Source organism: Amblyraja radiata, chromosome 8 (assembly GCF_010909765.2).
Source record: "Amblyraja radiata isolate CabotCenter1 chromosome 8, sAmbRad1.1.pri, whole genome shotgun sequence".
Taxonomy (NCBI): domain Eukaryota; kingdom Metazoa; phylum Chordata; class Chondrichthyes; order Rajiformes; family Rajidae; genus Amblyraja; species Amblyraja radiata.
This window is the reverse complement of record NC_045963.1, coordinates 24733731-24757305: the sequence shown is the minus strand read 5'-3', so window position 1 is coordinate 24757305 and position 23575 is coordinate 24733731. Positions and strand designations below refer to the sequence as shown.

Sequence of the window (23575 nt, the reverse complement as noted above, 5' to 3'; positions counted from 1 at the left end):
TCTCAATGCAAGGAGCATTCGTAATAAGGTGGATGAGTTGAATGTGCAGATAGCTATTAATGACTATGATATAGTTGGGATCACGGAGACATGGCTCCAGGGTGACCAAGGCTGGGAGCTGAACATCCAGGGATATTCAATATTCAGGAGGGATAGACAGAAAGGGAAAGGAGGTGGGGTAGCGTTGCTGGTTAGAGAGCAGATTAATACAATAGAAAGGAAGGACATTAGCTTTGAGGATGTGGAATCGATATGGGTAGAGCTGCGAAACACTAAGGGGCAGAAAACGCTAGTGGGAGTTGTGTACAGGCCACCTAACAGTAGTAGTGGCATTGGGGATGGCATCAAACAGGAAATTAGAAATGTGTGCAACAAAGGTAAAACAGTTATAATGGGTGACTTCAATCTACATATAGATTGGGTGAATCAAATTGGCAAGGGTGCTGAGGAAGAGGATTTCTTGGAATGTATGCGGGATATTTTTCTAAACCAACATGTAGAGGAACCAACGAGAGAGCAGGCTATTATAGACTGGGTATTGAGTAATGAAGAAGGGTTAGTTAGCAGTCTTGTTGTGCATGGTCCTTTGGGCAAGAGTGACCATAATATGGTTGAGTTCTTCATTAGGATGGAGAGTGACATCGTTAATTCAGAAACAAGGGTCCTGAACTTAAAGAAAGGTAACTTTGAGGGTATGAGACGTGAATTGGCCAAGATAGACTGGCGATTGATTCTTAATGGGTTGACGGTGGATATGCAATGGAAGGCATTTAAACACTGCATGGATGAACTACAACAATCATTCTTATAGAATTTTTCGAGGATGTAACTAGTAGAGTGGATAAGGGAGAACCAGTGGATGTGTTATATCTGGACTTTCAAAAGGCTTTCGACAAGGTCCCACATAAGAGATTAGTATACAAACTTAAAGCACACGGTATTGGGGGTTCAGTAGTGATGTGGATAGAGAACTGGATGGCAGACAGGAAGCAAAGAGTAGGAGTAAACGGGTCCTTTTCACAATGGCAGGCAGTGACTAGTGGGGTACCGCAAGGCTCAGTTCTGGGACCCCAGCTATTTACAATATATATTAATGATTTGGACGAGGGAATTGAATGCAACATCTCCAAGTTTGCGGATGACATGGCTGGGGGGCAGTGTTAGCTGTGAGGAGGATGCTAGGAGGCTGCACGGTGACTTGCATAGGCTGGGTGAGTGGGCAAATGCATGGCAGATGTAGTATAATATGGATAAATGTGAGGTTATCCACTTTGGTGGCAAACACAGGAAAGTAGATTATTATCTGAATGGTGGCCGATTAGGAAAGGGGGAGATGCAACGAGACCTGGGTGTCATGGTACACCAGTCATTAAAAGTAGGCATGCAGGTGCAGCAGGCAGTGAAGAAGGCGAATGGTATGTTAGCATTCATAGCTTAATGAAATCATTGAAGGTATTGTCTACTTAATGTGGCCTCACATGAGTACCATGCTAAGAAATGGAAAAGCATAGTTTGCTTTTGCAGTAATGAGTCCATGATTTCTATTTCTTTGGCTGAAAGCAGTGATTCCTGTGGTAGACAGGAATGAAGATGATGTTGCACACATTTCTATGAAGCAATTAAATGTATCGCAAGTGAAACTTTACCATATAGAATTATCCCATTTGTGCTGGCAACATACAGGCTGCCTGTGGCATCATTATACTGGATTCCACTGAAATGTACAATAGTCATAGAGTGTGGCAACAGGCCCTTCGGCCGAACTTGCCCACACCGGACAACATGTCCCAGCTACACTAGTCGCACCTGCCCGCGTTTGTTCCATATCCTTCCAAACCTGTCCTATCCATGTACCTGTCTAACTGTTTCTTAAATGTTGGGATAGTCCCAGCTTCAACTACCTCCTCTGGCAACTTGTTCCATACACCCACCAATGATTGTATGCATGTCACATACATAAATAAATAAAGGTATTCCTAGTCTTAAAAGAAACAGGCTGCTCAATATTTGTGGGATACTGAACATTTCTAGACATGGGTATGGATTGGGCTGTGGAAATGTCATATCTATAAAAGGTCAGCGGTTTCAAGAGGCACGATGACAAGCATGAAATTTGGTCATTTAAGAGAATTTCGAAGGGCTCAGCTTAACTATATCGATCGACTGGCAAAATCTATGCTGATGTTCACTTGACATCAACTTAGTACTGCAACAAGATTTGCAAGGACCAAAAATGGGGAGAAGACTACAACAAAGAGACAGAAAATAATGTAGAAGGGGAAGGTGACATAATTGTTATAGTGACTGTGCATTATTGAAATTTATTTCTGGTTTAAATAAATTCAACATGAAGAATAGGACAAAACTTAGACATTTGCACATAGCAAGTCAAACACTTTTTGGAAATATTACTTTACATCCAACTCTCCTCTGAATCAAACGTGATTTTGATGGAATACTTAATAACATTCCTTTATTGGGTGAAGTTAAAGAAAAGGAGGTCATGTGACTTTGCCTCAATAAAATGGATTTGAAGCTATATTATACCTTTTAATGAATAGGAAAAATTGACTAAGGAGCTTCCCAGAAATATAAGGAAGAAAGTGGACATCAATCCAAAGTCGGAGCTATGAGGAAGAATAATCAAAAGTTATGTTAAAGAGATAGACTTTAAGGTATCTTAAATGACAAAGTTATTGAGGCTGGGCCAGTTTTCACATATACTGCAGGTGCAATACATTTAACCTGGCCATATGCCCAGGTTATGGCCAATGGTGGGAAAAAAAAAACAGGTTAAAAGCCCAAGATAGCATTTTAAAATATAAAATGCATTTAACATATCATTGTCTAACAATAAAAGTACAACCAATGCTCTGTATTACCTTTTAATTTTTCTCATCAGTTTTAAGAGAAAATATCCCGCGTTAACTTAATGCGTTAATTTACTCTCAGTGATATCTTGGATTGCACTACATATAATGAATTACATCAATAAATAAAGGTATTTACTTATGCTGAAGGATAAATGTTTATAGCAGAGTTTCACTTCGTACCATACTAAAAAAATCCATTCATCATTTGTGGCTTTAGACTAGATATCAAATACAAGCATTCTTGCTGCTGCTTTCCATCATCTCATACACCCCTTCACCGATCTAATTTGTACCCATCCATGTATTGGTGAGTGCTTCTAAATTAAATTATATTTGCATGGGGACAGAGCGGGTGACACAGTGGTGTAGCAGTAGAGCTGCTGCCTCACAGCGCCAAAGACCCAAATTTAATCCCGACCACAGGTCTGTCAGTATGGAACTTATAAGTTCTCTCTGTGACCAAGTGGACTTTCTCCAGTTGCTCCGGTTTCCTCCCACATTCCAAAGGCGTGAAGGTTCGTAGGTTAACTGGCTTCTGTATATTGCCCCTAGTGTGTAGGATGGGAACGTGAGATAACATAGAACTAGTGTATAGGTAATGGTCGGCATGGACAGCGGGCCGAAAGGCCTGTTTTCACCCTGTATCTCTAAACTAAACTAAAATGTTTTCTGTGAAGTTTCCCAAAATCTGCTTTGCTAATTTGAGCTTTACAGTGCATTCAGGAAGTATTCAGACTCCTTCACTTTTTCCACATTTTGTTACGTTACAGCCTTATTCTAAAATGGATTACATTTTTTATTTTATCATCAATCTACACACAATACCCCATAATAAAAAAGCGAAAACAGGTATTTAGAAATTTTTGCAAAGTAATTCAAAAGAAACAACTGAAATATCACATTTACATAAGTATTCAGACCCTTTACTCAGTACTTTGTTGAGGCACCTTTGGCAGCGATTACAGCTTCAAGTCATCTTGGGTATGACGCTACAAGCTTGGCACACCTGTATTTGGGTAATTTCTCCCATTCTTCTCTGCAGATCCTCTCAAGCTCTGTCAGGTTGGACGGGGAGCGTCGATGCACAGCTATTTTCAGGTCCCTCCAGAGATGTTCGATCGGGTTAAAGTCTGGGCTCTGGCTGGGCCACTCAAGGACATTCACAGACTTGTCACAAAGCCACTCCTGCATTGTCTTGACTGTGCGCTTAGGGTCGTTGTCCTGTTGGAAGGTGAACCTTCCGTCTGCGCTGAGGCCTAATGGCGGAGCTGGCGACCTCGAGACTCCGGAGGCAGAGCCAGTCAGGACTTGCCCTGGGCTCGCTCCCGTGAGGGCGATCCGGCTCGGGGCTGGAACGGCGCTCCCGTGAGGGCGGCCTGGCGCGGGGCTGAGATTCTCCCGTGAGGGGCTGTGGCGCTCCCGTCGGGGCGGCCCAGCCCGAGGGTGGAATGGCGCTCCCGTCGGAGCGGCCCAGCTCGAGGGTGGAATGGCGCTCCCGTCGGAGCGGCCCAGCTCGAGGGAGGTACGGCACTCCCGTTGGAGCGGCCCAGCTCGAGGGAGGTACCGCGCTCCCGTCGGGGCGGCCCAGCTCGAGGGAGGAATGACACTCACGTGAGGGCGATCCGGCTAGGGGCTGGAACGGTGCTCCGGTGGCTGGGACGGCGTTCTGGCGGCGGTGACCTGAGTCCGGGGTTCAGCCGCGGGCCACTGGACTGGAGGGGGGCAGCTTCGACCACCCCGGGCCGCGGTGTTTGAGCCGGCCCGTTGCGGGGTTCAGTGAGCCGCGGGACTGGTTGTACCATCGCCCGGTGGGGAATCGCCTCAGCGCAGAGGGAGAAGAGGAGGGAAGAGACTGCAGCCCTAAGATATTTGCCTCCACCACAGTGAGGAGGTGCTTGGAGGACTCACTGTGGTGGATGTTAATTTGTGTTTGTTGTTGTTTATTATTGTATGATTGTATGTATGTCTGCAGGCACGAAATTTCGTTCAGACCGTAAGGTCTGAATGACAATAAAGGTAATTCTATTCTAACCTCCGCCCCAGTCTGAGGTCCAGAACGCTCTGGAGCAGGTTTTCATCAAGTATCTCTCTATACTTTGTCGTGTTCATCTTTCCCTCGATCCTGACTAGCCAGTTCCTGCTGCTGAAAATCATCCTCACAGCATGATGCTGCCGACACCATTCTTCACTGTGATGAGCGGTGCCTGGTTTCCTCCAGACATGTCGCATGGCATTCAGGCCAGAGAGTTCATTCTTGGTTTCGTCAGACCAGAGAATCATGTTTCTCATTGTCTGAGTCCTTTAGGTGCCTTTTGCCAAACTCCAAGCAGGCTGTAGTGTGCCTTTTACTGAGGAGTGGCTTCCGTCTGGCCACTCTACCATAAAGGCCTGATTGGTGGTGTGCTGCAGATATAGTTGGCCTTCTGGAAAGTTCTCCCATGTCCACAGAGGAACTCTGGAGCTCTGTCAGAGTGACCATCGGGTTCTTGGTCACCTCCCTGACCACGGCCCTTCTCCCCCGATTGCTCAGTTTGGCCGGGTGGCCAGCTCCATGAAGAGTCTTGGTGGTTCCAAATTTCTTCCATTTAAAAATGACAGAGGCCACTGTGCTCTTCGGGACCTGCATTGCTGTAGAAATTGTTTTATACCCTTCCCCAGATCTGTGTCTCGACACAATCATGTCTCGGAGGTCAACAGACGATTCCTTCGTCTTCATGGCTTGGTTTTTGCTCTGACATGCACTGTCAACTGTGGGACCTTATATAGACAGGTGTGTGCCTTTCCAAATCATGTCGGATCAATTTAATTTACCACTGGTGGACTCATCTAGTTGTAGAAACATCTCAAGGATAATCAATGGAAACAGGATGAATCCAGGCTCAATTTTAATGGTCATAGCAAAGTGTCTGAATACTTATGTAAATGTGATATTTCAGTTATTTCTTTTTAATTACTTTGCAAGAATTTCTAAACATCTGTTTTCACTTCTTCATTCTGGGGTATTGTATGTAGATTAAAAAATGAATTTAATCCATTTTAAAATAAGGCTGTAACGTTACAAAATGTGGAAAGATTGAAGGGGTCTGAATACTTTCAGAATGCACCGTATACACAACATTCAAATACCTGCTTGGGACAAATGAGATCTTTTTTCAGACAGTTTTGTTTCTGCTGTAGAAATGGTTGGTTATGTGGAACTATGTAGAATTAACCATGACAAAGCAATTAATCTAGTATAGAAAAGTTTTGTATTTCCAGTAAACCTAATAAATGCAATTTTTTATAGATATTTAGAGATAACTGCTGCAAGAGGGAAGTGTGGAATTTGATGGTGTATTGTAAAAATGCACCAGATTGCAACACAAAAGTATCCTTTGGGCGTTTAGGGGTAAGTCCTTTCTTTGGAGGTGCTTCAATAATTTATAACAAGCTGCTTGCAGATTTATAACAAGCTGCTTATTTCACATGTATGGATAGAGTAATAAGTTGTTGCCACTTGTTTCAAAAGTACTTCAGAATCAAAATACCACACTGATACCTCCCTCCTCAAATGGAAAACGTGTATTATCATTTGATGTGATCATTGTTGTATTTTTATGTCATCATTTATTAAAATTTGAGAAAGGATCCTATGGTAATGTTCGCACTTACAGCCAATTGAAATTGTTTACTGAAAAAGGAATTTGAGAGATTGCAGGCAATATCTTAACGTTGAAAAAAATAAGAGATCTGCAGTCTTCTCAGATGATGAAAATGCTTAACATTAGGGACAGGCGAGGAACTCACTTCCAGTTTTGATGAAAGCAGTCAATCATGCAAAGAGGCGTGATAATTAAACATTATAATCAGATCTGTCTTAACTTTAAGGGTCATTCTAATTTTAACCACAGTCAAGCGCAGAACACCTGGCATCTGACAGCTGGTGAAGTAAATACCTATCAACACTGCTTAAGGGCTTGGCGGAGACGTGTTTCCACTGAACCTCCTCAGTTACACAATTAACATTCACCACTGCGAATCTATCTGCTCCTTCATGATGGGATGCCCCACAACCCATAATTAGGACGCTATCTACCCTGCTGCTGTCTGGAAAATGTACGTAAACTTAACATTCTCATGTACACCTTAACAAAATAGAAATAGTCACCATGTGGCGCTGTCCTAAAGTCAGGGCTAAGGCAGACTGAAGCAGAACAGAAAATGTATAACATGTCACTGAGTCTTTGCACCTTCGAAGTATTTGACGATGACTAAATAAAAAATGATGACTCTGTTGGTCAAAAATAAAAAGAGTATGACTCAACTACAATGATAGCTTTTTCATTTTACTTCATTTATATTAATTAACAAATTGAAATCTCACAATGAGCTTATACAATGTCTTTTCTTTGTTCTTTTAGGATCACCTTAAAAAATGTCAATTTGAAACTGTAGAATGCATCAACGGTTGCAACGCTGTCTTGCAAAGGAAATATTTAATCGATCATTTGCAAGCAGTGTGTGAATTTAGAGAAGAGGCTTGCCAATATTGCAAAGTGACTTTAATCTTTAAAAATATTAAGGTAATGTTCTGTACAAAAAGGTATATTTTGTTCACTTCAGCTCTTCGCCGTTAATCATAGACAGATTTGCCCATCAAGCAACAGTAACCATTTAAAAGGAAAGTAATTAATTATCTGTGAAGCAAGTTTGATTGTTCTGAAGGTATGAGGGGGTGCTTTATACAGGCAAATCATTTTGAATGGTGAACATTGGTGGAGTTCCCCAGAAAATTCTGAGGACAAATGTATTATTTCTGGCAGTTCTGGCTGATGTGGATAAAAGAAGGATGCCTGGATGATATTTCTCACCCTACATCAGGGGCCCAAGTACAATCTCAACTTGCCAATGCTAATTAATTTGGCATAATCTAGAAATCAAACATTGCACTTTCATAATGGCGAAGGGCGCGGACACCAACAGAATGAATAAGCTCATCAGGAAGGCTGGCTCCGGCCTGGGGGTGGAATTGGATTCAGTGGAGGTGGTCTTGGAGGGGAGGATGCTTCTCAAACTGCGGGACATCTTGGACAATACAGCTCACGGCACCTTCAGCAACAGACTGGTTCCACCGAGATGCAGCACAGAATGCCACAGGAGATCCTTCTTCCCCGTGGCTATCAAATTGTACAACTCTTCCCCCTTCTGTTGTGGGATAGACTGACTCCCCTTCTCTCCCCCCCCCCCCCAATCTCTGCACATCCCCAATCCTGGAATTTCCACTCGTATTGTCTATTGTAAATTTAATTTCATGTTTCATGGATCTTGTTGTGTTTTATGACTACTGGCAGATCAATTTTCCTCCTGGGATAAATAAAGTTCTACCATATCATATGTGGATTGTGCATAGGGGACAATGGGAACAGAGTGCTCATGCTGTAAATTAGGGGAACCTGCTGGAGTTGTATTGATTGCTTTTGTGTGAGCGAGGCCCATAGATAAAACTAACCATACAATGAATTCCAATTTATTTCAAGTAAGTTTACTTAATATGAATGGCACATGATCAGCTCAGATTGATGTTTACTTTGTTTTAGGATCATGAAGTCATCGCATGTCCGAAGTATCCTGTTTATTGCACAAACAATTGTGGTGAAAGTTTTATGAGAAGTGAGGTGAGCAATATTTTAAGTAACAGTAATAGTGATTTTGGATGTTAATGAATGAGACAAATGTGAAAACATGTTTGATTTAATTACCATATTTCTCCTCTGATCAACTTTACTATCAAATGCATAATTTCACTTAATGCTGTCACACAAAAAAAGAACCAGAGAGCCTCAGAGCACAGAATCAAGAGCCATGACCCACTGAGTCAACATGAACCATCAAATGAGCATTAATACTTATCCACTTTTTACACCTCCATTCACTCTCCCTAATTTCATCGCTTACCTACATGCTGGGGAAATTTACAGTGGCCAATGGACCCACTTGGGATGTGCAAGGAAACTGGAACAAGAGGTTGAATGTACAAACTGATTATGCACTAGACCTGAAGTCAATATCAAGCCCAGGTTGCTGGGTCTATGAGCAGCAGCTCTACCAACCTATGATGCTGTAAAACCTCCAAAAGAAGAATGTATCTTTAGTTAATGCTGGAAATCTGAACTAAAAACAGAAAATACTGGAAACACTGAGCAGGACAGAGAGGACTGTGTAAAGAGAAGCAAAGTTAACATTTCAGCCTGAGACTTTAATACTGTTTCACATTCCAGAGATCCCACCTGACATTTAGTTTTGTTTAATTTAGAGTAGCACTATGGAAACAGGCCCTTTGGCCCACTGATTCTACGCTAACCATTGATCAGCCATTCATAGTAGTTATGTGTTATCCCACTTTCCCATCCACTCCCTACATACTAGAGGCAATTTGCAGAGGCCAATCAATCTACAAAGCCATACGTCTTTAAGATGTGGTTGGAAACCGGAGTACCCGGAGGAAACCCATGCTGTCACAGAGAACTTTCAAACTGCACACAGACAGAACCTGAGGTCGGGATCTAACCCGGGTTTCTGCTGCTATGAGGCAGCTGTGCCACTGTGCCACCCCTACTGATATGCTGAGTATTTCCAGTGTTCTGTTTTAATTTAATAGGATACAGGTAATCTTTGGGGTTTTTTTTGGAATGTTGGAATGAATGAATCATTGTTATACTTGAAAAAGAGGCAGAGATCAAAAACCTTCATCAGTACTGGGACAGAGAGGAAAAGAGAGACCTGTCAACATGTCTTTGGGTTGAGGGGGAATACCAAAGGAAAGAAACCCACTCAAGCACAGAGAGAACAGGCAAACTCCACAGATGGAGCATTCGAGGTCAGAATTGAAAACGGTTCCCAGTAACTGTGAGGCAGTGGCACCAATTGCTACATCGCGGTGTCTATATCAGCCATAAGGTCTATGCTTTGTAGCAGGTCCAAGTGAAATTGAAATGATTTATAGAAACAATATTCCCATCTGGCACATCTAATTCACTGACTTAAAATTAACATTAAATAACACAAGCTGTACATGTCCCCTTAGATTTCTATTATCTTGGATACCAAAAAGAAGCCAACAGAATACATTGTTCCTATAAATTAGTAATGGCCATTTCACTTTTACAAAAATAATAGCCTTAAAACATACTTGCATAACTCTATAAGTCTGCATGCACTGGTATTTCAAAATGTTTGTGGTTTCTTGCAGATTGATGCACATCTGACTATCTGTCCAGAAGCTGAAGTGGAATGTAGCTACAAAAAATATGGTTGCCATGCCAGGGTAAGCAGGGATAATGATTGTCAAATGACTAGTATTCAATACTTAATATCATAAAACCATCTGTAATGTTGGCATTATTTTTTAAAACTCCCACGTTTTCAAGAGAGAGATTTAGCTCTTCAGGCTAAGGGAATCAAGGGATACGGGGAAAAAGCACGAATGGAGTACTGATTTTAGATGATCAGCCATGATCATTTTGAATGGCGGTGCCGGTTCGAAGGGCCAAACACCTATTTTTCTGTTTCTTCTACGTTTCCATTTTTACAGGAGAAACGGAGGAAGATCAAGGAACATGAACAATCTTGTTTAAATGAACATTTATTGCTTGTTGTTACAAACAATAATAAATTGGAAGAACAGGTAATCTATCTACATACTATTACTAAAACTCTCATCTTGACCACTTCCGGTCTGCGTTGTAATTACATTTGCCGTTACTCGCCGTTCTCCTCTGCTCCAAGTGCACCAAGTTTTGTTCTGATCGGTGAAATAATAGAAAAGTTATGAAGGTTTAAAAAATCGTGAGATCAGCAGATTGGTCTTCTCGCCTGTCAATCACAATGAAGGTAACGCCCTTTCCGGGGGCGAGGAGAATAAAGCCCTGGAGGGTGTGAATATGTGTGTGAGTCCGGAGGTCGCGTTCAGTCCGAAAGTCGCGCTCAGTCCAGAGGTCGCGCTTAGTCCAGAAGTTGGGCGTGAGTATAATCAAGAGATTATGTCGTATGTCTGGATGTGTGTGTGTGATGGAGGGTGTGTGCGTGTGTGTGTGTGTGTGTGTGTGTGTGTGTGTGTGTGAGAGAGATGGAGGGTGGGTGTTTGTGTGTGAGAGATGGAGGGTGCGAGTGTGTGTGAGATGGAGGGTGTGTGTGTGTGTGAGATGGAGGGTGTGTGTGTGTGTGTGTGTGTGTGTGAGAGAGAGATGGAGGGTGTGTGTGTGTGTGTGAGATGGAGGGTTTCAATCAATCAATCAGATTTATTCATCACATACACAATAAAGTGCAGTGAAATGAATTTGCCAGCAGCGGTACAATAAAAAAGAACACACAATACACAATAAAAATTTAACACAAACATTCACCACAGCATTCTTCACTGTGGTGGAAGGCACAAAGTACAGTCAATCCTCCTCCATTTTCCCCCGTGGGTGGGGCCATAACCTCTGCAGTTGCCGCTGCGGCGACCAGATGACAGGCCCTCTCGTCTGGAAGGTAAGTCCCGAACCGGTGCTCCCCTACCAGAGACCGCGGCTTCAGGATGATGTAGGCCACAGGCCGACGGTCGGAGCTCTTCTCCAGGGATTCCTGGCAAAGGATCCCGCTCCGGATGGTAGGTAGGTCCCCGCTGCGCCCGCGGCTAGAAGCTCCGCAGTCCACGGCTTCAAGGTGTTGTGGGCCGGCAGGCCGGAGCTCTTCTTCTCCGGGGGTCCCCAACAAGGGATCGCAGGTTCCAGACGCCGCAACCGCGGCTAGAAGCACCACAGACCACGGCTTCAGACTGAACAGTCGGCAGGCCAGCAATCGGAAAAAGTTCACGCTGCGCCCGCTGCTGAAGCTCCTAGCCCGACTCCGGGAAAGGCCACACCAATCCTTGGTGTTAGGCCGCGAGGGAGGCGACATGGAAGAGGAGGAGGCGACCGAAAGCTGTTTCCCCCTTATCCCCCCCCCCACCAACCCCACACAAGACACACCGAAATACATTAAAACACACATTTGAACATACTAACAAAAACATAAAAAGTAGAAATGACTAACGCTGCTGGCAGGACAGCCGAGATGGAGGGTGTGTGTGAGAGAGAGATGGAGGATGTGTGTATGAGATGGAGGGTGTGTGGGTGTGTGATTGAGGGTGTGTGTGTGTGATGGAGGGTTTGTGTGTGTGATGGAGGGTGTGTGTGTGTGATGGATGAGTCCACCAACCATGAGTGAGTGAACTGTAAGTCTACCAGCCGTGAGTGAGTGAACTGTGAGTCCACCAGCCGTGAGTGAGTGAACTGTGAGTCCACCAGCTGTGAGTGTGTGAACTGTGAGCCCACCAGCCGTGAGTGAGTGAATTGTGAGTCCACCAGCTGTGAGTGACTGAACTGTGAGTCCACCAGTCGTGAGTGACTGAACTGTGAGTCCACCAGCCATGAGTGTCTGAATTGTGTCCAAGAATCCATTCGGCCCACAATGTCCATACTACCCCTCTGGAAACCAGTCCCTTCGGCCCCCAGCACTCATACTAGCGCTCCAGAAAGCCCCCCCCCCCCCCACTGGCCACCAATATTGGAATTGGTGGAGAGGTGGAATATCGCATGAGGGACCCGCCCTCCCATGTGAAAATGGGACCCAACGCATCCCACTTAGTCTAGTATTTAATGCAAGGCACATAGTTTTACATCAAATTTATCAAATGCATGTAACCCTTAAAATGCCATTTTCTGCTCTGCCCTTGATTCTGCATTCCTCCTCAACAATTGAAAATCTCTAACTTCTCCATTTAGAGCTCCTTGGCCCGATGACTAATTTTCATACAATCACAAAATCCTCACTCTTTCTTCCTCTGAGGACCACTCATTATTCTCAATTCAGTACTCTCCACTGTCCACTCTGTGGTCTTTAATCGCAACATTTCCTCCACTACATTCAAATACTGAAATCTTTGGCTAATGGGTGGCACAGTGGCACAGCAGTAGAGTTGCTGCCTTACAGTGCCAGAAACTCAGGATCGATCCTGACTAGGGGTGCTGTCTGTACATTCTCCCCGTGACCACATGTGTTTTTTCTGGGTGCTCCGGGTTCTTCCCACACTCCCAAGACACGTAGGTTTCTAGGTTAATTGGCTTTGGTAAAAATGATAAATTGTCCCTCGTATGTAATGCGGGCTGGTGTAACGGGGAGCGCTGGTCGGTGCAGACTCAGTGGGCCGAAGGGCCTGTTGCCGCGCTGTATCTGTAAACAAACTAAGCTAATAAATCCTCTGTTTTCAGATCCCTAGAATTGTCCCTTCATTTTCAGTAAACTTTATCCTACAACTTTTAGACCTAGGACCTCAACATATCCAAACCACATTTGCAGTACAAGATACATTTATTTGTCGCATGTGCCAGTTGGCACAGTGAAATGTGATCACCATACACCCATACAATAAAATAAAGAACACAACATAGAGTTAATAGAGTTCAACATAAAACATCCCCACACAGCAGAATCAAAAGTTTCCCACTGTGATGGAAGGCACCAGTCATCTTCCTCTGATGTTCACCCATGGTCGGGGCCTCCGGAGCCCTCCGCAGTCACCGCCACGGGCAGCCCGCCGCTCAGGCCCGCTCGCCGGGATGTTGGCTCTCCGACATCGGGACTGGAGGCCAACTTCAGCGGCTTGGACCTCCAAAACGGCCGCTTCCCACCGGAGTCCTCAGCTCTCGACGTCCCCAGGCCGCGCCAGGCGGAGACTCCCGCTGGCGGCCCACGGCAAAGGGCCCCAGGGACTCCGCGCTGGGAGCTCCGCGAACCACGCTCCGGAGCTTCAAACGGCGATCCAAGTAGGTTTCGCCCGCTCCACGGTGAAACCAGCGCCGCACCGTTGCCGCTGCGGAAGCTCTGGTCCGGTCCCCGGTCTCCGGTAGGAAAGGCCGCTCAGATCCAGCTGGTAGGCCGCGAGGTGGGGGGCGAGGACGCGACTCGGAGAAATAGTCGCATCTTTGCCAGGAAGCGACTGGGAAGCGGTTTCCCCCTTCCCCCTCCCCCCCCCCTCCCCACATAGAAAAACTAAAGAATCCCCAAAACTAAACTGTTAGACAAACTAAAATAAAAAAAAGATAGGAAAAAACGGACAGGCTGTAGGCAGAGACGCCTTCAATGCAGCGCCCCTAGTGGTCTGTAACTTATGTCTTCGCCCCCAATCGGAGAACATCCAGAACTTGCAGTTGGCAATGGTGTTCATGAATCAGTCTCCTAGGAGATGTTACTTGGTGTAATTCTCCTTATAAAACTATGAGTAAGACAATGAAACATTAACTTTTACAAAATTTATTATGAGAAAAGAGCATATATTATTTGGTACACTTCATGCCCCCAGACAATCACAATGTTCAAACCCATAAATGTATTTATTGTTTGTTTTAGTTGTTGTGAAAGTAAATGGGGTAGCTAATTTCCCCTCACTCATGTATATACAATTCGGAAAGCAATAGATAGGGCACAGTTAGAACCTTTCTCCCAGGGTGGAAATGTCAAAGACTAGAGGACATAGCTTTCAGGTGAAAGGAGCATACTTTAAAGTAGTTGAGTGGGGCGTTTATTTACACATGGTGGGTGGGGGTGCCTGGAAGCCATTGCCATGGGTGGTAGTGGATAGTGGAATTTAAGAGACTTTTAGATTGACACATGGATATGCAGGGAATGGAGGGATATGGATCACTTGTGGGCAGAGGAGATTAGTTTAACCTGGCATCATGTTTGGCACTGACATTGGGCGCCAAAGGGCTTGTTTGTGTGTGCTAAGATGGCACCCTAGCCAGGCCACTCTTTGCGTGCTGGTCCCAGAAGTGGATCTGCTATCATGCATTATGATACCCTTTATCCTGTATCTGTACACTGTGGATGACTTGATTGTAATCATGTATAGTCTTTTGCTAACTGGATAGGACGCAACAAAAAACTTTTCACTGTACCTCGGTACATTAGTCAATAATAATAAGCTCAGCCAACATATGTTCTAAAGTAATCTAGTTTAAGGCAGTACACTTGCATTGAAACAAGTTAAATGTCTGAGTATAAAAATATATTACTGATATACAGATTGCAATTTTAGTTTTTCCTTAGTTTATGGTTTTGACAAAATGTTTCATTTATTTCTCAATCATAGATATTGGATCTGCAAAAAACATTATGTGAAAGAAACCACATTATCACTCAGATGGAAGAACAAATAAACAAGCTTGACATCATGGTTGCACATTTGAGTGAGGTTATTTCTAAAAACGATGATGAGATTGCAAAGACACAGGTACATGAACTGCATGTAGTCTTTTTATAAATATTTTTAAAATATTAACACTATCACATAGATATTAAATATTTTCATATATTTTCATCGTGACAGCTAGTAAAACATGTTGTAACAAACCACATGACCCTTTCTGATTAAACAAAATAAACCTTGTTTCTGTATTTGCACCAGCAGGTTCGTCCCTGAAAATCCCAAGTGCCATATATTTGCCATTTGACTTTTGTGATTTTTTTTTTTGTAAATTGGCAATTTTTTAATTAGTGTGTCTTTTAGTTTATCTCAAGCAAATAATACAAAGTACTGGAGTAACTCAGCCAGTGAGGCAGCATCTCTGGATAATATGGATAGGTGATGTTTCAGGCCAGAACCTTCTTTAGAGATGCTGTGTGACCTGCTGAGTTTTCCATCACTTTGCGATTTTTGCTCAAGATTCTAGCATCTACAGTTCCTTGTGTCCTCTATTTAACTGATCTTGTCAGTAATACTGAAGGTATTCTATCAGTAAAATTACAATGACTGAGCTAGACACAGCAATTATTTATTTGCAAGGTTACCCTTCGTAATGGTTTTAAAAATAGCAAAGACTTAAAAAATCCAAACCATTATAGGAATATTTAAATTGGCAACTCCTCTGGTTGACCATCTGCTCCATAACTCATGAAATCTTAAGCAAGACATGTTTGCTTTAAATCATTATGTCCTGAACTTTATTCTATTCATGCATAAAGCATATTATGTATTTTAAAATATTTTACTCCATTCTGGCTAAGTTTAAATAAATCTTAAGGGGAATCCTTAAGGATCTAAAGGAATCTTAAATTTGACTTTTTTATTCTACTGAGGTATTAAAATGCGTAATCCATTATTCCAAATCTCTATGTCCTGTAAATCATTCATTAAGCTTGAGAAGCTTTGAGGTGACAATACACCATACAAATGCATGAATTTAAATTTGCAGTGGCTATATCAGGGCTATTTAATCTTAAATTTACATGGCTTAGATTTCACCTACATGAAGTTACAGATCTCATCTACATTGCCAAGAGCAAAGAAAAAGATCCAAACTAATGAAATTATTGCTATGCCTGCAGTACAAGATTAAAATAAATGTTAAACCTGTAATGGAAACAATTTTTCTGGCATAGACAAACTGCTACTCCTCTTCCATGCACTGGATATTTGCTTTTTTCTTATTATTTTACTTATTAGTTTTTAAAATGTTTTTACATGCAGTCTTTAAGAATTCTTCACCCTTATATGAGGTGTAAGTGTGAGTCATAATGTTGTTTGAGTAATGAAAGTTAAGCAAAACTAATTAGCAGAATACTGACCTTTTTTTTCTTTGTTGATACTTGCTGCAATATAAAACTTTACATTAAAACAGAAAATCCTGGCCGGACATGCTGACAAAATAATAACCATTGAGCAACATTCACAACAACTTTGCAGAAGATTAGATCAAGAAAGAAATAATGAAATAACATCACTGAAGGAAGTAATTATTGCATTGAAGGAAAAGGTGGAAACTGCTGAAAATAACATTGTGTCAATGGGTCTGTTCTTTCCTTTTGATTATTTCCTTAAATAATATAATTTGTAAATCTTTTAGTTTAAAGTCTATTTACATGTTTTGCATAAACCTGACAATAAGTTTCTCTGTTTTAATCATAATCATAATTATACTTTATTAGCCAAGTATGTTTTGCAACTTACGAGAAATTTGATTTGCCATACAGTCATACCAATAAAAAGCAACAGAACACACAAAATACATTTTAACATATAAACATCCACCACTGAGACTCCTCCACATTCTTCACTGTGATGGAAAGCGAAAAAAAGTTCAATCTCTTCCCTTCTTTGTTCTCCCGCGGTCAGGGGCCTCGAGCCTTCCGTTGACGGGGCGATCCTGGCTTCCGTAGCCGGCAGTCAGGCCCTCCTCATCGGGACGATCAAGCTCCCCCATGCTGGGCAATCGGACCCTGGGTCAGGGCTATTCGAACCTCCTGCAACTTTGGAGCTTCCCGACATCAGTCTCCACCCGAGACTGTGAGCTCCTCGATGTTGAAATCCGCAGGCCGCGGTTGGAGTGTCGATCCCAGGGAAGGGATCGCAGACTCCAATGGTAAGTCCACTGCCCCGCGGTGGGTCTCAAAGTCAGTCTCGAGCAAGGCCGCCAGCTCCATGATGTTAGGCCGCAGAGCGACCGGAGATACGACCCGGAAAACAATCGCATCTCCGGCAAGGTAAGAGATTGAAAAAAGTTCCCTCCCCCACCCCCACAAAACAAACCAGGGAACATTAATACATACTTTTTAAAACACACTAAAAATAACAAAAAAGACGAAAAGACAGACACACCGTTGGCGAGGCTGCTATCGCTGATGGCGCCACCCGGTGGATTAAGGCCAAATATAAATTGTAGAAAATCCACCTAAAATGACATCAAGGATTTAGAATTATATTTTTGAATGTAAAGTTATGTCCATAATATATTCCAAGAGACTATAAATGTATATGGTAGACATTTAATATAATGTAAATGCTCGTTGATTAACCATGAATGGTAGTTCTAAAATACATAATATCCATCTTGAAGGGAAATGCTAATTTTCTTTATAAAATTAATTATTCTGAAGCAATTTAGTTTCCTTTTTACCATTAAAATTACACAATGTTAGATGCTGATGCCTTTCTTCAACATAGATACATAAACTGAACATCAAACATAGAAAATGTAGTAGATTCAATTACTGCATAGTCCAGCAACTCTGAGGGTGCTGTATATTCTGACACTGCTGAGTAGATACTGAAGCGGCTCAAGCCTTGATATTTTGAATGTTGAAGGACTTTGAACATCACTCTACTCGACTAAAAATGGTCAGAGTAAAATCTTTAAAATGTTATTTTTCCCAACATCTACGGTTTTTAGGGTAGAGAGAGTCACATTACATTTGTTTCTTGATTTAATTTCCTTTTTGAATGACCAGCTTTAATTTTTAGGATGGTCTTATGCAGTTCTGGATCCCTCCACCAGAGGAAGTGACTTGAGATACAAATCAGTCACAGTCTAATTGAATGGTCCTATGGTTAACATTGCTATGTCCCTTCAACATGATTGAATAGCCTAAATGGAGGCTTTTCAATTCTTTTCTCTTATCCCTTTCATATCCATATTCAGAAATAATTTGGACACTTTAATAATAGTATTTTATAAAATAACAGAAAATCACGGTGACCCTAGCGATGACAAAATGTCTTTGTTTGATCACATATAAGTTTGATGTATTAGATGCTCATTTTAACATTAACATATTTATCCAGAAAAACATCAATATATATGAACTCATCATATTGTTCATCATCGTTGAAAACATTAGTGATGCAGTGTTGCTGGTTTCCAACGGGAACGGTGACGGATGCACCACACATCTCTGTCCTCCAGTTCCTGCGGATTTCCGCCACTGGAAGTATAGGATTTTGGTGTGTGTGCTTTATCATCATTCCTTACAATGCTATGTACGACAGTGATCGCAACTTCAACTGAAGTGTGGATGGCCGTTTGATCGCTAGAAGCTCATCCGCCCTTTGACAGGTCTTGTTTTTGGTCCTGCTGGGGGTCCATAGCCCCCTCCTCACCTGGCAAACCAGGTGGGGGAGACTGTTTAGTCACCTACTATCCGACCATGGAACAGGTAGCACGGGATTGCATGGTACCTGTGGCGGGGGGAACTCTCTCCGACCTGACCTAAATTGTGCAGTATATTTTATGATTGTTTCAAAGTTATTATCTTTATAAAGAATGATAGCTGTGTTACTAATCCTATCATAATGACTTGGTTTGAATGGTTCTACTTTCTGGCTTCTTACGATCCTATCACCACCCTTTGCAATTCACTAATGCCAGTTTTTAGTATTATCTGCATTTTGTAGTGCATCAGAGGAATATGCCATCCAGCTTGTATTCCTTTTGTAGTTACCAGTGCAATGCATTGTTCTAATATAGCTAACAACATTTTGATCATTTATGCACACCTTGGAAGCTTTAATATGATGACATTGTGCATTTTTTCCCACTTTAGTTTCTTTTAAGCCATGTCTGAAGCAACACGAATTATTGTTAAATGCCCATAAGAAACTACTAGAAAAGACTAATGAGAGATTTTGAGTCTTGGAAGCAGCTGGATACAATGGCAAACTGATATGGAAGATCTGCAACTACAGAAGGAGAAAACAGGAGGCAGCGGTGGGAGCTGCTGTTTCTCTTTTTAGCCAACCCTTTTACACAAGTCGGTGTGGATACAGGCTCTGTGCTAGGGCATATTTAAATGGAGACGGTGCAGGCAAAGGAACACATTTATCTTTGTTTTTTGTTGTTATGAAAGGCGAATATGACTCTCTGTTGATGTGGCCATTTAAACAGAAGGTCACTCTTGCATTGCTTGACCAAAGCCCAAAGAAACATCACATTGTAGAACTCTTTAAGGCCGATGCCAGCAGCACCAGTTTCAAAAGACCAATTTCAGAAATGAATATCGCATCTGGATGTCCACGATTTGTGTCCTTTGCAGTTCTCGAAGTTGGGAAAATGGGGACATATATAAAAGATGACACATTGTTCATCAAAGTCATCGTGGACTTAACTGATCTTGAAGATCAATAGCCGAATTTCTAAAATTTTACTCAAACTAATGGATCTATTGTTCGATATTGAATGTTATGTTACTATATTTTATTGAGCACCAAGCTTGGGAAAGACTAATATAATTATTGTGAATATTTTTTTATTTTTCTATTAAATGCAGATCTCATTCACATGTGCATGATTGCTGATTAATTACATTGTTCACTTAGTGATTATTTTTATATTTAAATCCGATCAGACTTAGGATCTGCTTAGGATTCACAGAGGTAGAAATTGTTGACTTTTTGGTCCATGAATTTAATGCAGGAATAACATAACGTGCAAGATTCCCAAATGCTACAGGGCTTTTAGTCAGATCTGGTGGTTGTTTGGAACCTGTGTAGGCCTCATTTCCTTTAGGACAAGAGGTTCCTATAAATATTTTTGGCTCCATCAGAGAATTTGTCTGCAGGATAATGGAGGCTTAACCAACAATCTGTAGAAACTCCATTGGAGGCTGTCACTGTTTGTTTTCTACTTCCAAGACTTAAGGTCTAAGGAAGGGATGTATCCATGTTCCCCAGAGATACTGCTTGAACCACTGAGTTGCTCCAGCACATTGCGTCTTTCTTTGCAAATTATCATCTGCAGTTCACTATGTCTCCACTTAGTAGCCTGCACTCAGTTACCCGTCCTGCTGATCTTGAGGAAATTTCACCCTCTGCTCACCTCCCATCCAAGAGGTTTCTGAGGATTATCATCAACTGGGCAAGTAGCTCAAATTCCACCTGGTTATATTGCCAACTTTGATTGAACTATTGCAATCAGGTCAAATGCCAAGTAATGACTGTGTGCAAAAACAAAGTTCAAGTTGTGCAGGGTTTCAGATACTAATGAATATGTACCATACGTTAAATTTAATTGAAGAGGATTAAAAAATAGTACAATCATATTAACTTAGGAAGTTCATTTCAAAAGGTTTTTTTTTAAACTGCGTTCAAAATTCTGTACCAACTAAGGTCATTACATGTAGTGTATGGAAGAAAAAAGAATGCATTTGAAACAAGTAATATTGTGCATGAGTGACAGCTCCTTTTGCAAAATTGATCGTTGTTTAAATCTACAGTCTAGGCAACTGGTTGATGGTATTTAATCAGTTTGGGTTAGTTAAATCAAAGTGGGTGTTAGACTTTGACAGACCCAAGTTAGACCATTTCATGCTTAAGATGAGACAATTATGGCCTATCATAAAAAGATGTGAAATTCTTACTTTATCTTTTTCAGGACGAGGTACATTTAACACATGTTTATAAACCTATGTAAACATAAACAGCATTGTCTCTCTTTATAGATGCTGTCTGACATGGAGTATTTCCAGCATTTTTCATTGTTATTTCAAAACACCAGCATATGCGTTTTTTATTTTTAATAGAAAAGTCAAATATGTTCAAAATTTTGTCAATTAAAGACAATAACTGGTTATGTTGTTGGGGTTACCATGTCGCCTTCAAGACAAAGAGAATCAAATGGAGACAGAAACTGCAGAGGCTGGACCTTTCAGTGAAAAGCATCCCTAGTTCTGGTATCTTGAATTCTAATACTTACAAACATATGAACAAGAGAAATAGAAATGAACTGTGATGTTTCAGAGAATACAGTAGAACATTTTAGGAGGTATGCACAGGACCCAAATTCTTTCATAAGGTTTGTTGCAGCTGTAGAATATTCTGAATTCTTAAGATGACTGTAGCATCATAAAGCATTTCTGTTCATACATTTGTGAATTCCATTCTGGTAGGAAGGAGACAGTAGTTGTGAAGAAAATAAAAGAAAGAATAAAACAGCTGCAGCTGAAGAGAACGTAAATAGAACTGATTATGTTCAGAGATACCCTATCCTCCCAACGGAGTTAACAGCAAGGACATATGCATGTCGTTGTTTGTGGAGCAGTTGAAAGGATGGTTTCATTTCTCTGGGGAGACCATCAGGGGTCACGTCACCTCCTGCACAAGAGTTGTAAGGACGCACCACAACTCCCACAGCTAAGGTCACTGTAGTCTTCAGCTTTGGTCTTGCGTCTCGTTCCTTAAGCTCAAGAGATAATCAGTAAAGTCAGACAGTCTGCCATCTGTGCTTGCATTTAGTTACAGCTGGTGTAAAAAACAGTTCCATCAGATTCTTCACAGAGAATCGAGTCAAGTAGTCAAATTGAGTTTATTGTCATTTCCTCAAAAGGTACAGGAACAATAAAATGTTGCCTGTAGCAGCATCATGGATGCAGATTCAGACTACATGTTTTACATATATATCTTAATTTTATTGAACCGTATATGACTGAATATGTAGTATTATTTTTGTCTTGTTTCTATAGTCAAAGGGTAAGGTTGATTGATTTATTTGTGCAGAACAGTGTTGGAAGTCCAACTCTTGCCTTGTTTCTCTGTTTTTTCTCTATATATATATGCATAACAGCATGAATTATAATCTGATTTCAACATGAATATAGTCACTCATGTGCTGCACCTGTTGATCAGAGCCTGGCTCTACTGTGGAATGTAATTAGGAATGTAATTTAGCCTAACCTTATTCATACCTAATCCAATTTAAAGCATAAATGTTGCATTCAAGTATGAGTTAAAAGACTTGCTACAGTATGCACCAGATTGCACAATTTCAAGCTGAAAATGCGAAAGCTCCCTACCGTGGAAGGGACACCCCCCCTCCCACACCCTCCCCCCTCGGTCGCTACCCTCCCTTGCAATTTCTCACTCTCACCCAATGTTGGCAGCCCTGCAGATGTCACCTTCTTGAGGCAGTGCTCCCATATTGATACTTTGTTGGAGGGGATGGCTGTGTTTGTGATGGACTGGGCCGAGACCTCTAACTTTCTGCAGCCTCTTGCGTGTTGGAATTGCCACAGCAGGCGAAAATGCAGCCTTCCAGGATACTTCCTAGTTTAAGAAAGAACTGTAGATGCTGGACAAAATCGAAGGTAGATAAAAATGCTGGAGAAACTCAGCAGGCGAGGCAGCATCTATGGAGCAAAGGAATAGGTGACGTTTCGGGTCGAGATCCTTCTTCAGACTGAGGGTCTCCACCAGAAACGTCACCTATTCCTTCGCTCCATAGATGCTGCCTCACCCGCAGAGTTTCTCCAGCATTTTTGTCTACCTCGTTTACTTCCTAGAGTACATCTGTAGAAGTTTGTTGGAATATTCAGTGAAATGCTGAATCTCTTTCTAAGCGAGCAGTGGCACCACTGTGCCTTCTTCATGATTACATCTAGGCCAAGGACAGATCGTCCAAGATGTTACCAAACAGGGGCAGTACAGTGGCGAGTAGTAAAGTTGCTGCCTTCAGATTCAATCCTGACTACGGGTGCTGTCTGTATCGAGTTTGCACGTTCTCCTTGTGACCGTGTGGGTTTTTTCTGTATGCTCTGGTTTACTTCCACACTAAAGACGTGTAGGTTAATTGGCTTCTGTAAATTGTAAATTGCCCCTAATGTGTAGGATAGTGCTATTGTAAGGGGTGATCGCTGGTCAGTGTGGACACAGTGGGCCAAGGGGCTGTTTCCACTCTAGAGATAGTCTATAGGAATTTGAAGCTGTTATCTCTCCCCACCATAAAAACTTTTATGTGGAGCAACTTGGGAATTATACACGTATCAAGGCCAACACAATGCTGCCTGCCTTCACACTACAACCAAGCAGGTGATGCTACTGTATATAGACCAAGCAGGTGATGCTACTGTATATAACCCAAGTGAAGCTGGGGACGGCA

General features: G+C 42.0%; 1 protein-coding gene across 1 annotated transcript; it reads left to right on the top strand.

Annotated features, from left to right (window-relative positions):
* The first annotated feature begins 6163 nt into the window (after positions 1 to 6163).
* Positions 6164 to 19985, top strand: LOC116975956 (TNF receptor-associated factor 5-like). Its single transcript, XM_033025392.1, is given in 8 exon segments — positions 6164 to 6261; positions 7274 to 7435; positions 8450 to 8527; positions 10102 to 10176; positions 10444 to 10536; positions 15025 to 15165; positions 16553 to 16721; positions 19251 to 19985. Coding segments are annotated over 8 exon segments (1359 nt in total). The 5' UTR covers positions 6164 to 6201; the 3' UTR covers positions 19832 to 19985.
* The last annotated feature ends 3590 nt before the right edge of the window (positions 19986 to 23575 follow it).